The following is a 22,171-nucleotide window of genomic DNA, read 5'->3' on the forward strand; positions in this document are numbered from 1 at the left end:
TCAGTCAAAATACGGAGTGTTTTATTTTTTTTTCTTTTAGCACAATTAAAAACATTAAAAATTAGAGCAACAGAACCAATAATTTTATAATTATTTAACAATTACCTTACTCTGCAAATTAAATTATTTAATTAAGTATCTGTACTGAAAAAAAAACACCTTATATTGATTATATTACATATGAAAGCAAATTGTAACATTAAGCAAAATGGGACAGTTAAGTTTTACATAAAGACAAAACAAATATTACAAACAACTGTGTAAAACAACAATTAGATGTACATGTAGCAACCATATATTTATTAACAGAATATAATTTTATATTAATTATACTGTATTTTATTATTAGATGAAAAAATAAATAAATATATATTTTTTAACTCTGTGTTTTATTGTTATTTTAATGAGGTAATTTTCATTATTTTACATCGATCCAAAAAATGGTGGTAATTTTATTCGTGTTTGTGTATTGTATTAAGAAACAAGGTAAGTAACAATAAGGCATAAATATTAAGTATCTAAAGAAAAATGCCTTAGCTAAAAAAATATCTCTGAATTGAAATAAGAATGCTTATAATATTTAGATATTATTATTATTCAATTAATAAAAAAAATAATGATTATATTTTTATCTCATTGTTGTATATTTAAGCATTTAATTTGCAAATAGCTTACAATGTCAAGAATGTCAAGACAAAGTTTTTAAGTTGAAATATCACAGACAAAATATTAAAAAAAAAACGTTATAACAAATAGATGGTGCTCCATGTACTTCTAGATATTTAATTACAGAACTTCAGGTAAGACAAATGAATATGGAATAAATGCGATAATAAATAATATTTAAAAAAATAACTTGTTAAAATAAATTAATTTCGCCCATTTTATATTATGGCGAATGCGCCAGGCGATCCTAGAATGTGTAATATATTTTTGATATAAAAAATGTATATTTATTTTAATATACAGGATGTCCCATTTTAAAAACATACATTTCATACCAATAACATTAACAAAATTGACAACTTCCATCATTTTTACACTGTTAAAATTAAAAAGCATGCGTGATAATCTTTGAAATCAGAAAAAAATGTGTTATTGAAGACACTCCTAATATACAGGGTGTTCTGTTTAAACACTAAACATGTTTATACCAATAACTGTAACAATTGAGACCTTATTATTTTTGCTAATTTAAAATTAAAACTAAAAAAAACAAAAACTTTTTATTTTTATTTATTTATCAATATCTTATCTCAAAAAATAGAAAAAATATAAATAAGTAGTATGATGTCTGTTAAAATTAGGACAAACAACAATGTTATATGTAAAAAATAAAATAAAATTGTTAAGCTCAGTTCATATTATGGCGAATGCGCTAGGCGATCTAAGAATATTATATTTAGATATAATATGAAAATACTCTGTCTCTAAAAAAATAAAAGAATGTGTTATATATTTTTGATGAAAAAAAAACTGCTATCCTATTTACTTTTAATATACAGGATGTCCCATTTTAAAAATATACATTTCATACCAATAATTTTAACAAAATCGCCAGCTTACATCATTTTTACACTGTTAAAATTAAAAAACATGTATGATAATCTTTGAAATCACAAAAAAATATGCTATTTAATACACTCCTAATATACAGGGTGTCCTATTTAAACATTAAACATGTTTATACCAATCACTGTAACAATTGAGAGCTTATGACATTTTTACTAATTTAAAATTAAAACTTGACCAGAAACTTTTTATTTATCCTATCTCAAAAAAATAGAAAAAAATATAAATAACTAGTATAATGTTTGTTTAAAATTAGAAAAAAACAGCAATGTTATTGTGATAAAATAAAATTGTTAAGTTAAGCCAGTGGCGCATCTAGAGAATGGGCCTGGGAAGAATAATGGCAATATTTAAGTAAACTAGTAGATTTGAATTAAATTTTTGCTAAAAAGTATATATTTTTGAAAAAAAAATTATATTTTATTTATAAATTTCTTTCTGGGAAAGGTAATTCTGCCCATTACCACTCTCGTATGCACGCCCCTGTCCTAGGGTAGCAAAAATAATTCGCAAAAGCAAAAAAAAATTATATGAACACAAGTATGTATTAACAAAATGAATTATTTTACTAAAAATAATAATTTCAGAACTTATAAAATATTAAAAAATATAAACTTTAAAACCAAAATAATACTTGTGTTCATGGAGCTATAGTGACGCAGCTGCGCAAGTATAACATTTATAATTTTGATAATCTGGAATAAATTTAGAAACACTTAAGAAATTATAAATAATACAACATAAAAATAATTAAACAACTACTACTATAAATAATTATACAAATTTATAAAGAATGTCTTTAATTTTATTAAAAAAAAATTACGTTACTAGTTGAAGCCTGGCGCATCCGCCACGACGCCACATCAGGAAAAAAATACTTTTTATTTTTTAATTAAATGAAAAACAAAAAATCCGGCGACGACAGTTTTTAGAAGAGCCAATTAGCTATCTTTTAGTAAGAAAAGCAACTTTCTAGAGCAAATCGTTACTTCAGTAGAGACGACACAGATAAACATTAGCATTTTATATATGTAGATAACTATTACATTGCTCAACATATTTTTCATAAAGATTAATGCATTGATTTGAATGATTTAAAATTAATCAAACATCCCTCAAACTAGAGGCTATTAGATAATAAATAGAGCATCAAAATAAATAAATATAAAGGCAATATAAACAGAGATAATGGTCCTATTCATAAAATAAAGTGTATTGCTCTTAACTAGTATTTTATATTGCAAAAGCTTAAGAAAAAAAAAAGATTTCTATCCAGATTATCAAAATTTTACAAAAAATTAACATTATAATGACGCCTGATATATTTCAATAGTTAAGAAGAGGATAAAAACCAGTAAAGAAATTTATTGAAAGAATAACAATATTAATGAAGCTAACGAACCTTGGTGAGGCATTGAGCAGTATTGAGTTTGGGTTCATGTTGAGTGAATGAGGAAAGTGAGGAGTCGGAGCAACTATTGATATCCATAGTTAAGAAAATGCGGAGATATCTAAAATATAAAATAAAAATAGTATTAAAAAAAGGAATAAAACGATCTATGTAAAAATTAAGATAAATATATTTTTATTAATGCAGTAACTATGTTTTTTAAATTAATAATTTGTATATACCCTATGAGAAACAAAAACAGCATCATAGTGGCTTTTAAAATAACAAATGATGACAATTATCTCTGCCAGGTAGACCACAATATATCATTTACAAAAAATTGGTATGAAAAATTAAAGAATTAAAAGTTAAAAAAATTAAAAGTTCATATTTTTTTAAGTTAAGGTTTTCACCTTTGAATAATAATTGGTATGTTTGAAAACTTTTTCCTTTTTTTCATTTAAATATTATTTTTGACCACTTTTTATATATCAATTTTAATAAATGACATATAGAATAGACGTTAAAAAATATACATTAAAAAAAGATATATCTATGTAAAAAGTAAAATCAATACCGTATGATCGAAAAAAAAACGGCGTCAGCGATGGCTATGGAAAGAAGATCGCTGTTATTTTATATGTAAAATTATATGGGGAATGCTATCGATCGTCATTTCCAATCCCCACTGGACGCCGTGTTTTTTCGATCATACAGTATATATTTTTATTAGCAAGCATATTGATTTATGAGGCCTAAAAAGTATAAATATGTAAACGTATTCAAAAAGTACGTCCTTCCTTAAATTAATAATTTGTATATACTCTGAGATAAAAAAAATCAGCATCACAGTGACCTTTGGAATGACAAATAATAACAATTTCTACCAGGCAGACCACAATATTGACAAAAAATTGACATAAAAACTTATTAAGAATTAAAGGATAAAAAATAAAAAAGCAAAGTTCATATTTTTAAAAGAAAGCCTTTGAATAATTAAAAGGGTATGTTTGAAAAATTTTATTTTGTTACATTTAAATATTACTTTTGACAAATTTTTATATCAATTTTTAATAAATGACATATAGGAATAGACGTTGGCCTCATAGACTTGTGCAGCTTGAATATTATGAAAACTTATTATAATTTTCAAGCTTGTCGATGAAATTGAGTAAGAAAAAAAAAAGAGATAAATAACTTACCAGTGATGAAGGACTACGGCCACACTAACAGCTATTAAGTACAGTTCTAAATGGTCTTTCTGAGTCTTTTTCTGCAAGTTTCATTCCATTTAAAGCTTTTTGCTGTCCACTATAATACTTGCAGATAGTACGGCTTGCGGATTTTTAACAGCAATTGTCCCATCGTATACCTAAAATTTCAAAAAAAATATTATATAAATTTTTACTATACCAATTGTTGAAGATTTCTGAAAACAAGATTAATAAAAACAAAACAAAAAAGATTAATCAAAATTATATTTATTGCGTTTATTCTAGTGGGAACTTTAATATATTGTCAAGGTGTGTGTGAATAGTTCTGTAGTTTCAAACCAAAGAGTTTTGAATAGCAAATGTTGACAATTTGGCGAAGGATTTTTTTAAATAGTTGTTTTTTAATTGTGTGTTTATTTATTTATTTAGCATACAGTCTAACAGGCATACAGCCTACCTGTTTTTTTATTAGACATATAGTAAACACAGTAACAATTGATAAGCTAAGATAACAACTATGAATTACATATTACAGTCACACTTACATAATAGAAAATACAGAATAAAGTTAAGGAATCTAAGAGAGTTTAAAGAATAATCTAAAAATGAAGTTAAAAAATTTAAACACAAAATTATACAAAGAATTAAGTAGAATATATTACAGTTAAGGGTTGGAACCTTTGGTGTTACACAGCAAAATAAAAACACTATTGACAAATTATAATCACTAACAACACTGACAGTTTATAATCATCTGCTGATGATGCTAACATGGTTAGCGAAACGCGCGTCCAGTGTAAAAGTAAAAGTGTTTTGGTGTATTGTGGTGATTTAGCGTTTTTATTTTATAGAATATATTAGGAAAGTGACAAAAATTAAAAAATAAAGCCGTCTTACGATCTCCGAGCGGTACTGCAAAAGTGTCATATGAAAAATGTTGTAATCAGTATAAATTGTGTGTATACAGTGAGAAAATAAATCCGTTAAGTATTTTATCGTGAGTTTAAATCATAGAAAATAACCTAACGAATTTTAAAAATTTTCAAGCTGTCCAATAAAATTTTATAAGATAGATAAATAACTTACCATTGATGAAGAACTGGATCCACTCTAACAGCGATTAAGTAACAACAGTTCAAAATGGGTTTCCTTGATTTCTTCTGAACAAGTTTCATTCCATTTAAATCTCTTTTATGACCACCATACATATTATTTGCAGCTAGTATGTCTTATCGGTTTCTAATAGCAATTGTCCTTTCGTATACCTAAATAAAAAAATATTCAGGTAATTTTTTATAATAGCAATTTTTAAAGTTCATCAGAAAACAGACAATAACATAAATCATCTTAATATTTGGAACTATGTAAAAATAACAAATAAATAATACACATTTTTGAATATTAATTGGAATAAGTTATAAAGAGTTATATAAAATTAAAAGGAAGATTTTTATTGATAACTTCAGAAATAATAGAAAAATTGTAAATTTCCTTGATATGAAAAAGTAATACATTATTATGACTTATTAATGATCAAAAAAAAATAAATATCTAATTTACTAGATATATATAAAAAGCAAAACTAATATAAGGCCTTAGATTAACAATTATAAGGCTAATATTTAGCATGGTGGTAACTTTAATAATTAAAAAAATTAAAGGCTATGCAACCAGTAATACACTCTTAGCATTGTTCAATTATTTTTTTTATTTCTTGAGCTAGAACATTCATTAAAAAATAAATTATAGGGTTTCCTGTCAAGTTTTAATACATTTTATTGTTATAAATATGACACACTGCCATTTGACACCCAGTTAAGTTATTGGTAAAAAATATATATATTTTTAAATAATTAAGATACCCTCGAGGATACCCTGTAAATTAAAAAAAAATAGATAAAAATAATATACGAAAAAAAAAACACATTAAAACTTGAGTTAAAACCTTCTAATTTCTTTTTTTTTCAACGAAAATTCTAGCTTCCAAAATAAAAAAGTTAAAACCTGTAAAAATTTAGGGCAAAATAAAATGCCAACACTGTAAAAACTGCAGAGTATGAACATTCTGCAAAATTTAATCATTTTACAAAATTTTCAAGCTTATCAATGCCATTTTATGACAATATATACAGGGTATTTCATGTAACTAGTTCATTAAAAGTGTTTTAAGATGAAATTTAGTCTCAAATTATCGTCAGTAAATTAAACTAGTTATAGACTTAGAAAAATATATACCCTAAAAATTTTTTAATGAACCTCTGTATGAAAATCCCTGTATATAAAATGATCAAAATAACTTACCATTATTAAAAGGCAACAGATGTCGAGTCCAATCCTGGTTCTATTAACTTTACATCCTGAAACGACTGACATTTTTCTGAATCCAATTAAAAATTTTCCTTCAAAGCTGCAACTTGTTCGTTGAGAGTTGTGACAGCAGCTGTCAAAACGTCCATTACCATCAATTTGTTTAGCTCACTAAAAGTACAAAAAATAAATAAGTGATTTTTTATGACGTCAGTTTGTTCATACTAAACTTATCATAATTTTCAACCTTGTCAAAGAAATTTAATAAAAAAAATAGAAATAAATAACTTACCATTGATGAAGAACTGCATCCACTCTAACAGCTATTACGTATACAGTCTAAAATGGTTTTCCTTTATTTTTCCTGCAAGTTTCATTCCATTTAAAGTTTTTTGATGTCTACCATAATATATTATCTGCAACTAGTACTACTTGTTGATTTCCAGAAGCAATTGTCCTGTTGTATACCTAAAATTCCAAAAAAAATATTGGGTAATTTTTTATGGTCTGGAATTTTAAAGATTTTTAAAAACATAAAAAATATACTAGTATTTAAAACTATGTAAAATCATAAATAATAGTTATGTTTTATACCAATTTAAATAAGTCATATTAAACAAACAATAAAAATCTTAGATAGACTTAAAATTAGTTAATTTTCTCTAATAAAAAATGATTATAATTTTTATATTAATATTTGCAGTTTTAATGATCGAAAAAAATATAAATAAGGTATCTGCTTTACTAAAAATATTAATAAAAAAATAAAACTTATATTTACGAAGTTTATTATTTTATTACGTTTATCTTAGTGGAAACTTTAATAATTATTTAAAAGAGATATAAAAACAATGCATTTTTTTCAAGATCGCTGATATACAACCAGTAATACAGTGTCTGTATTTTATTTTGTCCTGCTTTTAACAGTCTTTTATTATTGTTTTAGTTTACAAAAGAAAACAGAAATAGAGCCTGTTAGTATTTGAACAAAAAGCTTGAATATGATGGAAAATTTAAAAAAATTTCAGCATTTTCAAGCTTTCCAATGAAATTTTATAATAAGTTGAGAGACAACTTACCATTATTCAAAGGCAACAGGAGTTGAAGTCAATCCAGTAAATGGCATTTTTCTGCGTCCATTAAAGATTTTCCATGAAAACTGGAACTTGGATTAATAAAAGCAGCTGCCAAAACGTCCATTAACACCAATTTGTATGGATAGCTCACTAAAAATACAAAAAAATTAATTAAATAAAGTAAAGAGTATTAAAATTAATAAAGTAATATTTTATAGCAGTTTCTCATCTTAGAATATTTTTTTTTAATATTTTAACTAGATATTAAAAAAAATACAAATGCAATTCTTTAAAATATTATCAAATTTTCATAGATTTTACAAAAAGAAAATACTTATACTAGATAAAATTGTTTGATGCAAATATTTGTATCATAAGTATATTTTGAGATTGAAAAAATATATTAATATTCTTACAATCTCAAACTTATTTTTATTTATAAGCCTACAATTTTGCAGTTAAATACAAAATTGGAGACATTATTATGCATTGCAAATGCCTAATAAAAAAAAGAAAAGATAAATAACTTACATTTTTATAGCATAATGGTAATGGAGGCCAATTAATCCAATTGTGGACAAGTTTTTCACTATCATTTCAAACTTATGTACAGTAGTAACTCATTTGCAGATTTGTAACAGCAACTGTTAACGCCCAGTACATCACTCGAACAAATATCTAAAAATTAAAAAAAAAAAAAATATTTAAATTATTATTTTAATTTGTATACATTTAAAAATTAAAATAAACAGGAAAAATTGAAGTATCAAATTAGATTAAACTGAATAAAAAAATATAATAATTTTCCAATTAAATATTGCATATATTATGCATAGCGAATGTTGACAAATTGGTGAAGGATTTTTAAATAGTTAATTGTTGAGAAAATAAATTCGTCAAGTATTTTATCGTGAGTTTAAATTAGTGGACCCACACAATCCGTAACAATACCTATTAAAATATTTGTATATAAATTCAAAATATTAAACTTGTAAATAATGAATACTTATCATAATTTTCAAGTATTCCATTAACTTTAAAAAAAATATATATAATTTGTTAAAACTTACTATTTTTGAAAGATATCTGTGTTGTGGAAGCCAATTTAAGGTCCTGGTACTACCGCAGCCTAAACTGGTCTTTTATGAGCTTTTTCCCAGTTTAAATTATATCAAAACTTCTTTGGTGTTCCTAATAATTCACCCAAGTTGTTATAACAGCTGCCATTTTACATTTCCACCAATAGATATGCTTGTATAATAACAATTAAATGAAACTTGATGTCCAAGATACCAATAACATCTATAAAAAAAATAAAAGTTGTGATAAGTATTTATTTTTTGTAACTAGATGAAAAAAATTACCTCAATACAGTTGCTCCAAATTTCATTCAAAAAACTTCCTTTACAGCGAACAAAATCCTCCTCCTTTCCTCAAACATCTTCTATCTCCTTTCCTTCTATTTCCCAGCAATCCTCTTCCATCTTCTTTGTCCTCTTCTATTTTCCAAGCCTCACCAATTCTTATTCAACTACTTATATAACTAACTTATACAAATTTCAGTCGTCTTACAAACATTTTTTAAAAGGGGGATATAATGCTACAACAAAGGACTACGCTAGCGCACCTACCTAAAAAAAGAAAAACACTTTTTTAGTCAAAGAAAATGACAAATATAAAGTTATATAAATTTACCTGATGGCATCTCGAAGATGGCCCTAATCCTGCTGTTGACCCCAAAATATTCATTCCAAAGCAGTTTAGTAATAAAAAGATTTATGCAGGAACAAACTGAATTTAATTTTAGTAACAAAAATAAATGATTGATATAATACTTTATTTCTCATTATAATGTAAAATTATATTCTTTACTAATTTGCCTTTCATTAAAAATCACTATTAAAAAAATTAAATAATATTATCAATTTTAAAATAAGACGAAAAATAGTTATTTCCAAATATACTATTAGAACAATATGCTACCTTATTTTGTTTCTTTAGAGTTATTTTTTTATTATCTATTTATTATTGCTAAAAAAATTATTAAAGCCTTGTAAAGAGTAAGAAAAAATGTAAAAATATATGTAAAAAATTGCATATTAAAAAATGAGTACTTAATGCAACATTCTATAAATGTAGAGAACCTAAAATTACTGCTTTGGAACCACGACGCGAACCGAAATTTTGAAGTTCTCCAAGCCATACTGTATCACCTGTAAGAGAAAAGAAATAATATTAGAATATTTCTAACAAATACATATGCTAGAAGAAACAAAAAACAAGCTATAGACAACAAAAAAAAACAATATAAAAATATAAAACCTCACCATCATATCTTGCCTAAGTTCGTTTTCAGTCCCACCATAATAATTACACGGCGAAAAAAAACAGTGTGGTCTCACTGCTATGGGGCACATCGAGTGCCTCCAACTCCATGGACTTCGGTCGATCCTCTAGAGTTGACATTAAACACGTTTTCCAGGTATTCGACGGTGCCTGGAACAATCCGAAATTTTTTGGGACTGATCACATGCAGCATGTAGATAGAATTTCTGACTTCTACAATCTTGTTTTTTAAAATCGCGCAGCGAACCCGGGTTGTCCTAAAAAAATTAAAAAAAAATAGTTAAATTAGAATTCAAATTTATATCTACTATAAGTTTTAAAAAAGTTGCTCTAATTACTATACAAGTTAATCTAGTTTAAATTAAATTGAAGCTCATGTATGTTGTAACAAAAAAATTAAAATACACAACACTTATATAAAAAGAATTTTGACTGCTACATGGTGGGATAAAAAAGTTATTTGATAGAGAGCATAGTAAAAGCTTACAATTTAATGTAATATAAAAAAATTAGACTTACTTTTAACAGGTTTAAGTTAGGCCTGGTTATGCTCGCCTCCTCCCGACATTTTCTGCCTTCAAAATTCGACGCGGGGGCAGACCAAGAGAAAAAACAAAAAATGTTTCCACGACCCGCCTGCGAGTGTGTGCTGGTTGCCTTCCTTATGCAGATTCGACCCATTGGTCGACGATTAAGCCTCACCAGTCAGTTCCCATCCCAATTAAGCCGCTTCGTCTGGGGTCACCCTCGTCACCCGTCGGACGGACATCCACCGGGACCCCCTACAGGCGGACCCCCCTCATCATCTTCAATGTGTCCGATATCCCGCCCCCTGCCCCTTCGAGGGTCACGGAATACGTACACGAAGAAATCTCGGAGCTTGGGTGCCAGGTTGTATCCGGCCGAAGCCTCTAGCATTAGAACACCTAGCTCGTAAATCAGAGGGTGGTGACTCCCTTGGGTACCTCTGCATGCTACACAGGTCATCGATGGCCGAACATCAGGGTTAGGGGGTGACCCAAGAAGTCTCCTCTCTTGGGGAAGGCCGCGCCGCGCTCTGGAGTCATCTAATCCGGGTATCCACACCGACAAAAACACTGATAACCAACCGCATCAGCTAACGAAATTCACTAACGTTGAATTAGGAAATTTTATTAACCAACACAGAGAGCTAGCAATGCTCGTGTGAGTGTGGACGAAGTGTGTGGTGTTGTGGTACTATTAATAACGCGCCTAAAAAAATAAAAAATATTGGAATACCTATAAAAATATTATCGAACACCTATAAAAAATATTACGACAATATATATATAGGTATATTTATTTTAAATGTAAAAAAAGATGCTCCATTTCTACCTCAGCAATATTTTATAAGATTTTTCCTTGATTATTATACCAAAAATGTCAAAAATATGAAAATATAAAGATGTTATATGACACAGAAAAAAAGGATATAAATTTGATGAATATGGTCAAAATCCAAAGAATTTTTCCATGATGTAACACATAAAAAATTAAAAATGCACAAGGAGTTTTTAGAGTTGGAACATATTATTTAGAGCTAAAAGTTAAATCTACAGTGTTTCAAATAAATAAAAAATATTAAAATTATATTTTTTTTTAACAATGAGACATCCTATATATTTTGTTTCATTTTTAGTTTCTACTATGAAGACACAAAAAAACATAGGATCAAAATTTACCTCAAAATCATACTTAGTGTTTTCCAAATATTTTAATTTTTATAAAAATTCAGTAAAAATTGATTTATTTCTTTAATGCAAATTTACAGCTGATACTGAATTAGCAAAAATCATTAGTCGACATTAATACTATTTTTTAAGATGTAATATTACATAACGCGCTTTAAAAGAAAAATATTTTAAAGTACATAAATAGGTATGTAGGATTCTTAAATCAAAAAATACGTAATAAAATTCCTAATGAACCTATAGCTATAAATACAAAAAACCTACTCATTCAAAATATTAGGTATTAAAATGCGCAAATGCGTATCTTATATTTTTAAAAACTAAAGATATCTCCAAGTATGCCCTATAAAAAGAAATTTACATCAAAAAAAGCAATTTGAAAAAATCAAGACATCGAATTCCAACAGGCGGCCATTTTATTTAAACATTCCTTCACCGAAAAAATTAAACAAAAAATCAAAGATACATTACGCAATTTACCAAAAATGTAGTACTATTTTACCCTTATATAACACGCAGTATAGCAAGTACCGAAAATATATAGTTTTACATACTTATTTATTAATCTATACGTATATTATTTAAACAATATTCTCAAAAATTAATAACTTAATGGGGAACATGGAGAAGAAGGCAGCCATGATGGATATTGCGAAATCCAAAAATTTTAAACTAGAATATCTCAAAAAATACATAAAATTACGTGTACTCACTTTTTCAGGAGGCTAAGCAGGGCACTAGTAACAGATTACGCATAAATTGTGTACACTAAATGCACTTTTTCATCAGAAAATTTAAAAAATCGATGCAACCGACGCGAGGACGTGCGGATCCTTCGATTACAAACGACAAAAGGAGGATCGGCGTTGCCAGATTGAAGTCATTCGTAAAATTTAAGCGGCTCATAAAATTAATTTATTTATTACTAATGAAATTGTTCATAGGAAAATATTCTTGTAAGTTACGCTTAATTTTGTGGTCAAAAGTTATTATTTACTCAATACGTTCCACTCTGGTTCCACTGAAATCGTTTTTTTACGTAAGGTAAAATATTTATTGTCCTAAATAAGAAACAAATAAGTAATTATAAACATAAACACACAAAAATCAAGAAATAAACATAACATGAAGCTGTTTAAATATATTTTTAATGCCATAAATACATCGAAACCAAGAATAAAGCCTATAATGTTAGTACGTAATTACGAGAAGAAATAAAAGAAACTTCGACCAAACGAACATTACTGGTACTTGTTTTATTAAAAATATACATAAGCGACCTTTACTATAGTGCTAGGAATAAATTTAAACTAATATAATTTCACAATAATCACATAGAAAAAAAGATTTTGGACATTTTTTAACAATCCGGCAACATCGAGCGAGAAGAAAATTCAAAACCTCCACGCGACCGAAACTGACCAATCACGATCGAGCATTTTTTGCTCTTGGATGCCTGGATTTCAACTTTTTTTAATAAACATGGATGGTTTTTTATTATAATTTCAGTAGAATATGCGTCTTAAATTATTTAAATGATTTGTCTTTATTTGTATTTATTCCCTATAGTATAAAATATCATACAGAACTTATTTTATATTAAAATTCTCTGGTACGCACATAATTAGATGAACTATAAAATCATGCATTTCTTTAATATTTTAATAAATTATTAAGGAACAAGTGTTTTTATTCAATAAATATCCCTTAGTTTAATAAGAAACTAATTCTATATAGTTAAATAGAGAAATATGAGCTAAATTATATAAAAAAATAACTTTATAAGTCTTTAACTTGACTCAACGTTGACAGCTCTTACCGGATATGTCTGTTCAGCTTTTGGCGCTACAATTTTTTAATTTGAAATTTAATTCAGCTGAAAAATCCTTTATTTACAAGAAAAAATATATTAATAAGTACAAATTAGTATAAAAAACATTTATTACTTAGGACAACTATATATTACAATACTTTTGTCTTCTGAAACTGATAAAATTTTCGAATTATCCGGACTGAATTTTACACCCCAAACCTGCAATGTTTTTTTAGATAAAATATCATTATTAAAAAACAAATCTTATTTAAAAATGGTTATATCCCTAAAAACTTTTAGTTTTTTTAGTAGAATATCATATTTATAATTTACCTGATCAGTATGGGAACTAAAGGTGTGAATACACTGTCGGCTTTGAACTTCCCATACTTTAACTGTTTTGTCTGAACTGCCAGACACAAAATACTTGCCATCTGGTGAAAATGCCACACTTAAAACCCAAGAGGCATGACCAGACATCGTTCCGATTACATGTGTCTGTTTTCTGTCAAAAAAATTGGATAAAAACAAGTTACAAAGACTACTTTAACTAATTTTTAACTTACACATCATATAATTTCATATGACCATCGTCAGAGGCTGTTAATAATAGTTGACTGTCCGGAGAAAAACACAGAGACCTTATTGGCATAGCATGACTCTCTAGAGTGTGCCATAATTTGTTAGCAGCAACGTCAAAAATATTAATAAAACCATCTATAGCACCACTAGCTATGTATTTTCCATCGGGACTCTAAAAAAATAAATAAACATATTAATTATAACATAAAAAGTAATGGTTTACTAAAAAGTTCACTCACGTAGGCAATGCTCAGAGTAAATTTTCCTCTGGTGTCAAAAGACTGTTCTATGGCTGCGGTTTCAACGCTATACTGAGTGATTTTGCCCGAGTGGCTTCCAGAAATGATGTGTTTATCGTCCGGACTGAACGCAACCGTCCAGAGATCTACAGGTCCCACATCAATGTTTGCAATTTTTTCTCCTTTTTCTAGGTCCCATACTCTCATCGATGAATCTAATGAGCTCGAGCAACACACTAAAAGCAATAATATTAAACATAATTTGATCTGTGTATAGACCTAAGTATTTACATTTTCCATTGTGGCTCATGGCAACTGATACCACACCTAATGAATGCCCTTCTAGGTTGTATTTAAGATCCAATTTATCGTCGTGCAACTCCCAGACCTTGACTAAATCATCTAGGGCTCCTGTTATTATATAGTCCGTTGGAGGTTCGTCGGACATGATGGAATCCCTATAAAAAAACAAAACTGAATCAAAGTTCTGATTCTGTAAGAGAAAATAACGATATCGGACCTGGATTTCTCATCTTCCCCGCCCTCCACTTCGGGATCCTTGTCTTTTTTCTTTTTTTCCGGAATGTATTGGCCCCAGAAACAACTCCAAATTCCTTCTTCGTGGGCATTTTCTTTCTTGTACAATACCGAATACTAAAATTTACGAGTACGATTTCATTAAATAGTATAGATATTTCGCTGTACAATAATAACTTACCATTTTATTTTTAAAAGAGATTTTTGTTTATTAATCTTAGACGGCCATCTAAAAAAATAGGGTTAGTTTCAGTCACAAAAAATTCTTCTTGATTAAATTTAGGCCTGAACTTCGTCATCATATATAAAGTGTATTCAAGGAATATATGATCTAGGACAATATCAATGTTAGAGCCTGAAAAATTTTCAAGAAGAAGAAATGACGTTTAGTTTTTAGGTTATATTTTTGTTTGAGTTTTGGAAAAAAATTAAATAGAAAATTAAAATATTAAGGATTAATTTAAGTAAAAATGTCTGCAACGTTTAAAAATGCCAGGAAAAAAGCGTCTCAGGAACAGCTCAGAAAACTAATGAAAGAACACCAGAAGGGTCTGAAAGAAGTTAAAAAAATTGAGTCGCCTTTGGCAAAATATCCTTTTTATTCAAATTTATTAAGATTTGTAGTGTTTTTTACTATAATTTTGTCTGCTTAATTTCCTTAATACAGTGTTTACATATAACGATTTAGGACAACTTACCTGTATTTTGTGCAAATCAGTAGTTCGATCCGAAGCAGTATGGACGGTACACATAAACGCAAAACAGCACAAACAAAACGTCGAAATGGCGAAGAAATTAAAAGAAAAAACTAATAATTTTACCACTCCATTGAAAAGGCCTTTAACACCTCCATTACCAGAAGTTCCAGAGAAAAAAATTAAAGGTTTGAGTATTTTTCACTTATAATTAGCTTTATTTACTCGAGTCATTTTTATGGTTTAATTACAGGAATTTTAAAAAATGCTATCACACCAGTCACCACAAAAGACAGTGGTACATCGATACAAACAAGTAAAGAAAATGGGAATGGAATACCTAGTGATTTCTTTGATAATACCAGTAAAACAACTACAAAAAATCCTGTTTTTTCTCGTCCTATAAAATCTAATACAATATCAGGGAATAGTACGGAAGAACCTGAACATATGGAAGAAGAAATTCCTGAGGAATTGCCTGAGGGATTCTTTGATGACCCAAAGTTAGATGCAAAGGTATATAAAAATTATTACTTTTGCTATTTTTCTACGTACAATTATATTGTCTAGGCCAGACATATCGAATATAAAGATCCAGCAGAAGAAGAATGGGACAGATTTATGAAAGAAATCAAAGAGGCTGACAATAAAAGTGCAGCAATCATTGCAGAAGATCAAGAAGAAGCAACGACAGAAAGACAAATCGATGAAATAGATGAACAGTTAAAGAAATTGAACAGGTAAAATAACTTAAATTAATAAAAAATGTTTAAAAATATTGCATAATTTTTTTTGCAGAGTTCTAGCTTTAGAAAAACAGAAAGATGAGATTGTCACAGTGCTGAACGATGTTAAAAATGAGAATATCGATGATGATGATGATGCCGATGTTGATTTCGATGAGTTTCTTGATTGGAGGGCTAAAAAGTCGTTTAAGTAGTTGTTTAGTTTTATTTTGTATTATACATGTTTCTATTAAAATAAATTTTAAGTATTTTTAAGTGTATTTTTGATTTGGGACAATTCAAGTAAATTTTCCAGTAGTTTTTAAGTATTTAGAAAAGGTGAACTACTGATTAATAATTAATAAAAAATAGTCTAATTAAAAAAAGTAAAAAATATTGTTGACAATTTGGCGGGGGTTATTATTTTTAACTTGATTATTTTTTGTGAACTTAAAAATAAATTTTAATATTTTTGAAAGTTAAAATACATCTATAAGTTTCGATACAAAAAAGTTTAGGCAAAGATAATATTAGTTAAGTGCCCTAAAGTAATGTCTACACATAAAGTTTTACTTGTCAGTTATAACGCACGGACTTCTAGAGGACTGAAGACTGAAGTGTATAGATATACTTTTAACTGTCTGGTAAGAAGGATTAAAGACTAGCACACACTTGAGGTTTTACCTGCGGTTTTACAGAATTGTTTAAAGATCGTGGACACAGCTTGGTGAAAGTAAAAAAGAAACAGCATGGAATTATACTGCAAAGTTGTTTGTTTATGGTATATATTATACATTTCACTTGTAAACAATGTAAACATGCAAAGTTAAATGTGAAAATAGTATAGTTTGGTAATAATCATTAAATATCTTTAAACAATTTTGTAACTTAATTATATTAAATTACATTATTGTGTGGAACTAGGCAAAAATGTTACATTTTTAAATCGCTTACTAAAGATGCTGTAATATATCCACATTATTTTTTGTAAATTTACTTATATTTCCTTCTCTATCAGACACAAAAAAATAAATGGAGAAAAGAGCATCTATCTATACAGTTTGTCCCCGGATTGTCTTTACAAGAGGAAATACCTTTTTATTATTGACATTTTGAGAAAAATACATTTTTCTGTGCATTTTTCATACGAATTTTTGCTTGTTCTAATTCCCATAGGTACAGTTTGAGAGAAAATTAAAAAAAACATGGAAATATGATTGAATCTTGTTTCTATGGTAATATAATTTTGTTTTCATTAATTAATAGATTGATATTAATAGAGTTTTATCCGATTTATTTTTTTCCAACATATTCTCATGTTTTTTTTTTAATTTTCTCGAAAACGGTATGGAAATTTGGAAAAGTATAAACGGGATTAACCGTTTTAGAACAAGCAAAATCTACATATATATAAAATTCTAATGTTTATCTGTGTCGTCTCTACTGAAGTAACGACTTGCTCTAGAGAGTTGCTTTTTTTACTAAAAGATAGCTAATTGGCTCTTCTAAAAACTGTCGTCGCCGGATTTTTTGTTTATCATTTAATTAAAAAAAAAAAAGTTTTTTTTATGATGTCGTGGCGGATGCGCCAGGCTTCAACTAGTTTTTAATAAAAAAGTTTGTCCTCTTGTAAAGATAATCCGGAAACATATACTGTATAGGGCGAGTCTCAAATTTTAAATAAGTACAAATATTGTAAAGGATAGGTAAGAATTCATCAAAAATTATAAAAACATATTTTTCGAAAAAAAAAAATTAAAGATTTCTTTTTAATTTTCCGTTAATAAACAAAAGATCTTCATAATATGGTAACACGACAGATACTAGATAAAATTTAGGACGAATGGAAAACAGAAACACTGGATCTCAAAAAATCTATATTTTTAATATTCAAAATAAAATAACTTGGTTATTTTCGACTTATTTGAAAAACTCTAAAGAGAAAATATGTTTCTTTTATCGATATCTACCAGCCCTGAAAATATCTGCACTTATTGAAGAGCAGAGAATAAATCCAATTTATCGATTGATTATATATTGCGCTGAAGGCACGTCGAACGAATTTATAGGACGATATCGGTAGGAACAGGAGAGCAGAAGGGCATCGAGGTTTCCAATATTGGTCGATGCTTTTACCCAGTCTGGACGTTTTTTTTCGAGGGTCATCAGTATTAACGAGGAAATTTAGGGTCTCTTATAGAGCGACGTTATTTCAAAATGGCGTCAAAAGGGACAAAAATAGAGTTGAAGTAAATGGAGTGTCTTCCAAAAAACTTATAGATGAAAATTGATTATTTTAAAATGGGACATAAATATTAATTGAAGTTTTCGGTAATTTCGGATGAAATGGTATATTTCGTTTTATTAGGAGTAAAAATGACACTTTTTGTGGCGAGGCTGTAGCTTTGACACCGACATACAGCCGAGGCGCAAACAGTCATTTTTACTCGGAATAGAACATGGTATTTTTTTTCAAGCGTCACAAATAATTATTTAAACAATTTCAAACGTTCCAAATAATATAAGAAGATTTAAAAGTCATACCTCGTATGTAATTATATATCGAGAAACTATGGTTACGCTCGTTGAATTTGACACTTTATATGTCAGTTTAATAATATATTTTCGTACCTTTATGCCTAGGTCATGCCTAGGCGTTAAAATGACTTTTTTATATTGTCAATGACGTCGCAAAAATTAATACTTTTTTGACGTTTGAAAAAAAAAGAAGATATTTGCATAGTACAATATGATTGAATAAAAACGGCGTCAGCGATGGCTATGAAATGAAGATCGCTGTCATTTTATATGTAAAATTGTATGGGGAATGTCATCGACCGTCATTTCCAAGATGATCATGCGGTATAATCATTAATATCTTACAGAAGAAACTGCATAGCATGTATACAGTATGTCCCGAAATGTTCTTTACAAAAGAAAACACTTCTTTATTGACATTTTCAGAAAACTAAATTCTTCATAAAATTTTTTGCTTGTTCTAAAAGTTCTAAAAAATCAACAGGCGCTTCTGTGGCAATATTATTTATTACTATTATTACCCTTTTCGTAGCATTGAACTAAACAAATTTTGTGCTTCTTTAACATTTTAAAACAGCAAAAAATGAAAACAAAATTATATTACCATGGAAACGGCCTTTTGATTTATAGGACTTATTTTTAGAAAATTCAAACATATTTTCATGTTTTTTTTTAATTTTCTCTAAAACGGTATGGAAATTTCGAAAAGTAAAACGGGATTAACCATTTTAGAACAAGCAAAAATTTTAATAAAGAATGCATTTTTCCCAAAATCAAAAAAGGAATAAAAAAGATTTGTGACATACTGTATAAAACACTCAGTAAATTATAGTAAACATTACTAAACATTTTTATGTATTACCAGTTCTCTATTTTGATCTATTTTTACACGAACCTTATTTTTTAAAAGCCAAACATATCAAAAATGTAACTTTAGAGGAAGTAAATATAATTAAATCATCAAAATATAATAATAATATGTTAAATTAATAATTTTACATTGAGATAACAATAATTTAAATAAGTATTGGACAATTTTTATGTGGTTTACCCAGTGAGAAAACATTCAAAGAAATGTCAACGCGTTGAGAATACCCTGAAACAACATTGGTAAATCCAAATTATTCATATGCCTTAAATTATAATTATAAAAGCCAACAACGATCACAGGCAGAGCTTTATTTAAATTAATCTCACAAACATGTCGAAAATCTTAGCTCTTCTAACGATTAGTTACGTTTTTTTCCAAATAAAATGTGTCAATTCGGCCCAACACACGTACAATTTGGGTAGAAATAGTGCAGTTGTTAATACAGGTGTGCATAAGTGTGCTAATGGAAGAAACAGTGAAGTTACTTTTTCGGTGGACGCTACTTTGCATGCCAAGAGCACTACTAGAACGAATTTTGGAAACGGGAAAAAGTATGTATTAACAAGCGACTTACAGGGTGACCCAGTGTTTCTAAAAAAATCTATATTATTTTTGGCATAGACTATACATAATTACTATACAATACAGTCATTTTAATACAAATTTTGTGTAAGTGTGTGAAATTATTTATTAATTTTTAATTTATTACTTTTTCAACATTTCAAAATACACTTTCTCAAACATATCCTTCAAATTAATAGCTGCTATACCGGGTGGTCCGAACTGTATTCCGGAAACTTTGGCAGCATATTCTACAGGTAAAAATAAGTAAAAAAGTTCGTGTAAATGTATGTCCTAAAATGCCTAGTTTCGGAGATACAGGGTGTTGAAGTTTTATTTTTTATATTTGGATTTTTTCCAAATAATTTCTGAAGTATCATCAATATTTGGATGAAAATTGGTGTCTGGGAGTTTTTTGACATGAGAAATTTGATTTTGATGTCAATATGACTCCTGCCTGTAGAGGGCACCATCTACATATTTTTTAACTAGTTTGAAGAGTAATAACTTTTCATCCGTACCTGTATGAAACTAGTGAGGTAAAAAAGTATACATTTACGACGTTTTTTACGGAAAAAGGGTCTCTTGGTAAAAACCGCTACCGAATAATGGTTTTCGAGATATTTGGAATCGAAATTATCAATACCTGTCATCATTGGCATAAATTAAACATGTTAACTAAATAATTATTAGACTGAAATCATAAATTTGAAATGTTTGTGTGCCAAAAGTTCAACAGAAACTGTACAACTCGTATCATCATTTTTTCGAAGAAAAATTTATAATTTAAAAAAATAAAATTTTTTAGTCAATAATGACATATGTATTGACTATTTCCTTTCTAAATATTTTGAGAACAGTTGCACGTAGCTTTTTTATCAAGAGACATTTTTTACGTAAAAAATCACGGAATTATATATTTTTTCACTTAGTAGTTTTATACACTTACGGACGAAAAGTTATTACTCTCCAAAACAGTTAAAACCAAAGGTTAAAACATAATATGTAGGTGGTGCCCCCTACAAATAGGAGTCATATTGACATCAAAATCAAATTTCTCATGTCAAAAAACTCCCAGACACCAATTTTCATCCAAATTTTGACGTTATTCCATAAATTATTTGGAAAAAATCGAAATAAAAATGAAACCTCTACACCCTGTATCTCCGAAACTCAGCATTTTAGAACATACATTTATACGAACTTTATTTACTTATTTTTATCAGCAGAATATGCTGCCAAAGTTTCCGGAATCCAGTACGGACCACCCTGTATAGTAAGAGGTTTTACTCCAAATATGTGTACATAGAGCACACATTTTTTTTTAATTAGGATATTGTAAAATTTTATTTTGGTTTTGAAATATTCCGAGAAAAAAAAAATGTTAAAAACTTAAAAAGAAAGTAATTAATATTAAAATAAATAAGTAATAATATACAGTACGTCCACGGATTGTCTTTAAAAAAAACTCTTATAAAGAATGCATTTTTCTCAAAATATTGTTACGTTTTTCGTCGGTTCCGTGTAGATAGAAAGTCACAATTTATTTAAACACTATTTATTTAACACTAATGAACAAAAATAATAACGATAAAAGACTTATAGAACTATTTACAAACGATTTATAACTAAGAATTTATTTTGAATTTTAGCGCGTCAACTGTATATTTATAACTACCCTCTCTAGGCCACTGCCGCCGGCTTTTATACCGACAGGTAAAAGAAATCTAGAATAGTCCAAAGATCGTTAGGCGCATAGAGAAGGTTTTCGAATGTTCTCGTATGTACGCGTCCATTCTAGTGGGTCTCGATTCTTCTCGAACGAATGAGTCATTGCGGTGTCTATGCGATGTTAAGGTCACCCGAGGGCGGGCCATATTGTGAGGTTAGGTCGAGTCCACACCGGCTCGCAACACTGCCCCCTTCTTAGGCACATACTCGTCCCGAGATGTATACGGTGAATGAAGGTATTTGCAAAGCTGGCCCCTGGTAC

General features: G+C 28.2%; 3 protein-coding genes and 2 long non-coding RNA genes across 5 annotated transcripts in view; 2 read left to right on the plus strand and 3 right to left on the minus strand.

Moving 5' to 3' along the window:
- Positions 1 to 2,469: 2,469 nt before the first annotated feature.
- Positions 2,470 to 9,479, minus strand: LOC115883943. The gene is made up of 10 exons (XR_004050472.1): positions 9,255 to 9,479; positions 8,924 to 9,190; positions 8,630 to 8,861; positions 8,091 to 8,237; positions 7,563 to 7,709; positions 6,776 to 6,951; positions 6,478 to 6,654; positions 5,263 to 5,441; positions 4,165 to 4,334; positions 2,470 to 3,083 (listed from the first exon to the last, which is right to left on the minus strand). It is a non-coding gene; the product is annotated as an uncharacterized LOC115883943 (long non-coding RNA).
- Positions 9,480 to 9,615: 136 nt separating this feature from the next.
- Positions 9,616 to 12,468, minus strand: LOC115883944. The gene is made up of 4 exons (XR_004050473.1): positions 12,331 to 12,468; positions 10,425 to 11,138; positions 9,887 to 10,162; positions 9,616 to 9,772 (listed from the first exon to the last, which is right to left on the minus strand). It is a non-coding gene; the product is annotated as an uncharacterized LOC115883944 (long non-coding RNA).
- A 1,072-nt stretch (positions 12,469 to 13,540) lies between these two features.
- LOC115883848 (WD repeat-containing protein 61) lies at positions 13,541 to 15,027 on the minus strand. The gene is made up of 7 exons (XM_030902257.1): positions 14,970 to 15,027; positions 14,772 to 14,905; positions 14,543 to 14,709; positions 14,252 to 14,487; positions 13,997 to 14,184; positions 13,764 to 13,935; positions 13,541 to 13,649 (listed from the first exon to the last, which is right to left on the minus strand). The coding sequence occupies exons 1-7, from the start codon at positions 14,970 to 14,972 to the stop codon at positions 13,560 to 13,562; spliced, it is 990 nt and encodes a 329-aa protein (XP_030758117.1). The 5' UTR covers positions 14,973 to 15,027; the 3' UTR covers positions 13,541 to 13,559.
- A 157-nt stretch (positions 15,028 to 15,184) lies between these two features.
- LOC115883849 (zinc finger protein 830) lies at positions 15,185 to 16,484 on the plus strand. The gene is made up of 5 exons (XM_030902258.1): positions 15,185 to 15,377; positions 15,463 to 15,671; positions 15,737 to 15,999; positions 16,054 to 16,223; positions 16,282 to 16,484. The coding sequence occupies exons 1-5, from the start codon at positions 15,259 to 15,261 to the stop codon at positions 16,421 to 16,423; spliced, it is 903 nt and encodes a 300-aa protein (XP_030758118.1). The 5' UTR covers positions 15,185 to 15,258; the 3' UTR covers positions 16,424 to 16,484.
- A 3,429-nt stretch (positions 16,485 to 19,913) lies between these two features.
- Positions 19,914 to 22,171, plus strand: part of LOC115883850 — a 39,675-nt gene continuing 37,417 nt past the window's right edge. The window contains exon 1 of the mRNA XM_030902259.1: positions 19,914 to 20,168. Coding sequence (XP_030758119.1) covers positions 19,948 to 20,168 — 221 coding nt within the window. The 5' untranslated portion in view covers positions 19,914 to 19,947. The remainder of the gene's footprint in view (positions 20,169 to 22,171) is intronic.

This window comes from Sitophilus oryzae, unplaced genomic scaffold (assembly GCF_002938485.1).
Source record: "Sitophilus oryzae breed Bouriz unplaced genomic scaffold, Soryzae_2.0 scaffold_2006_pilon_pilon, whole genome shotgun sequence".
Classification (NCBI taxonomy): Eukaryota; Metazoa; Arthropoda; class Insecta; order Coleoptera; family Curculionidae; genus Sitophilus; species Sitophilus oryzae.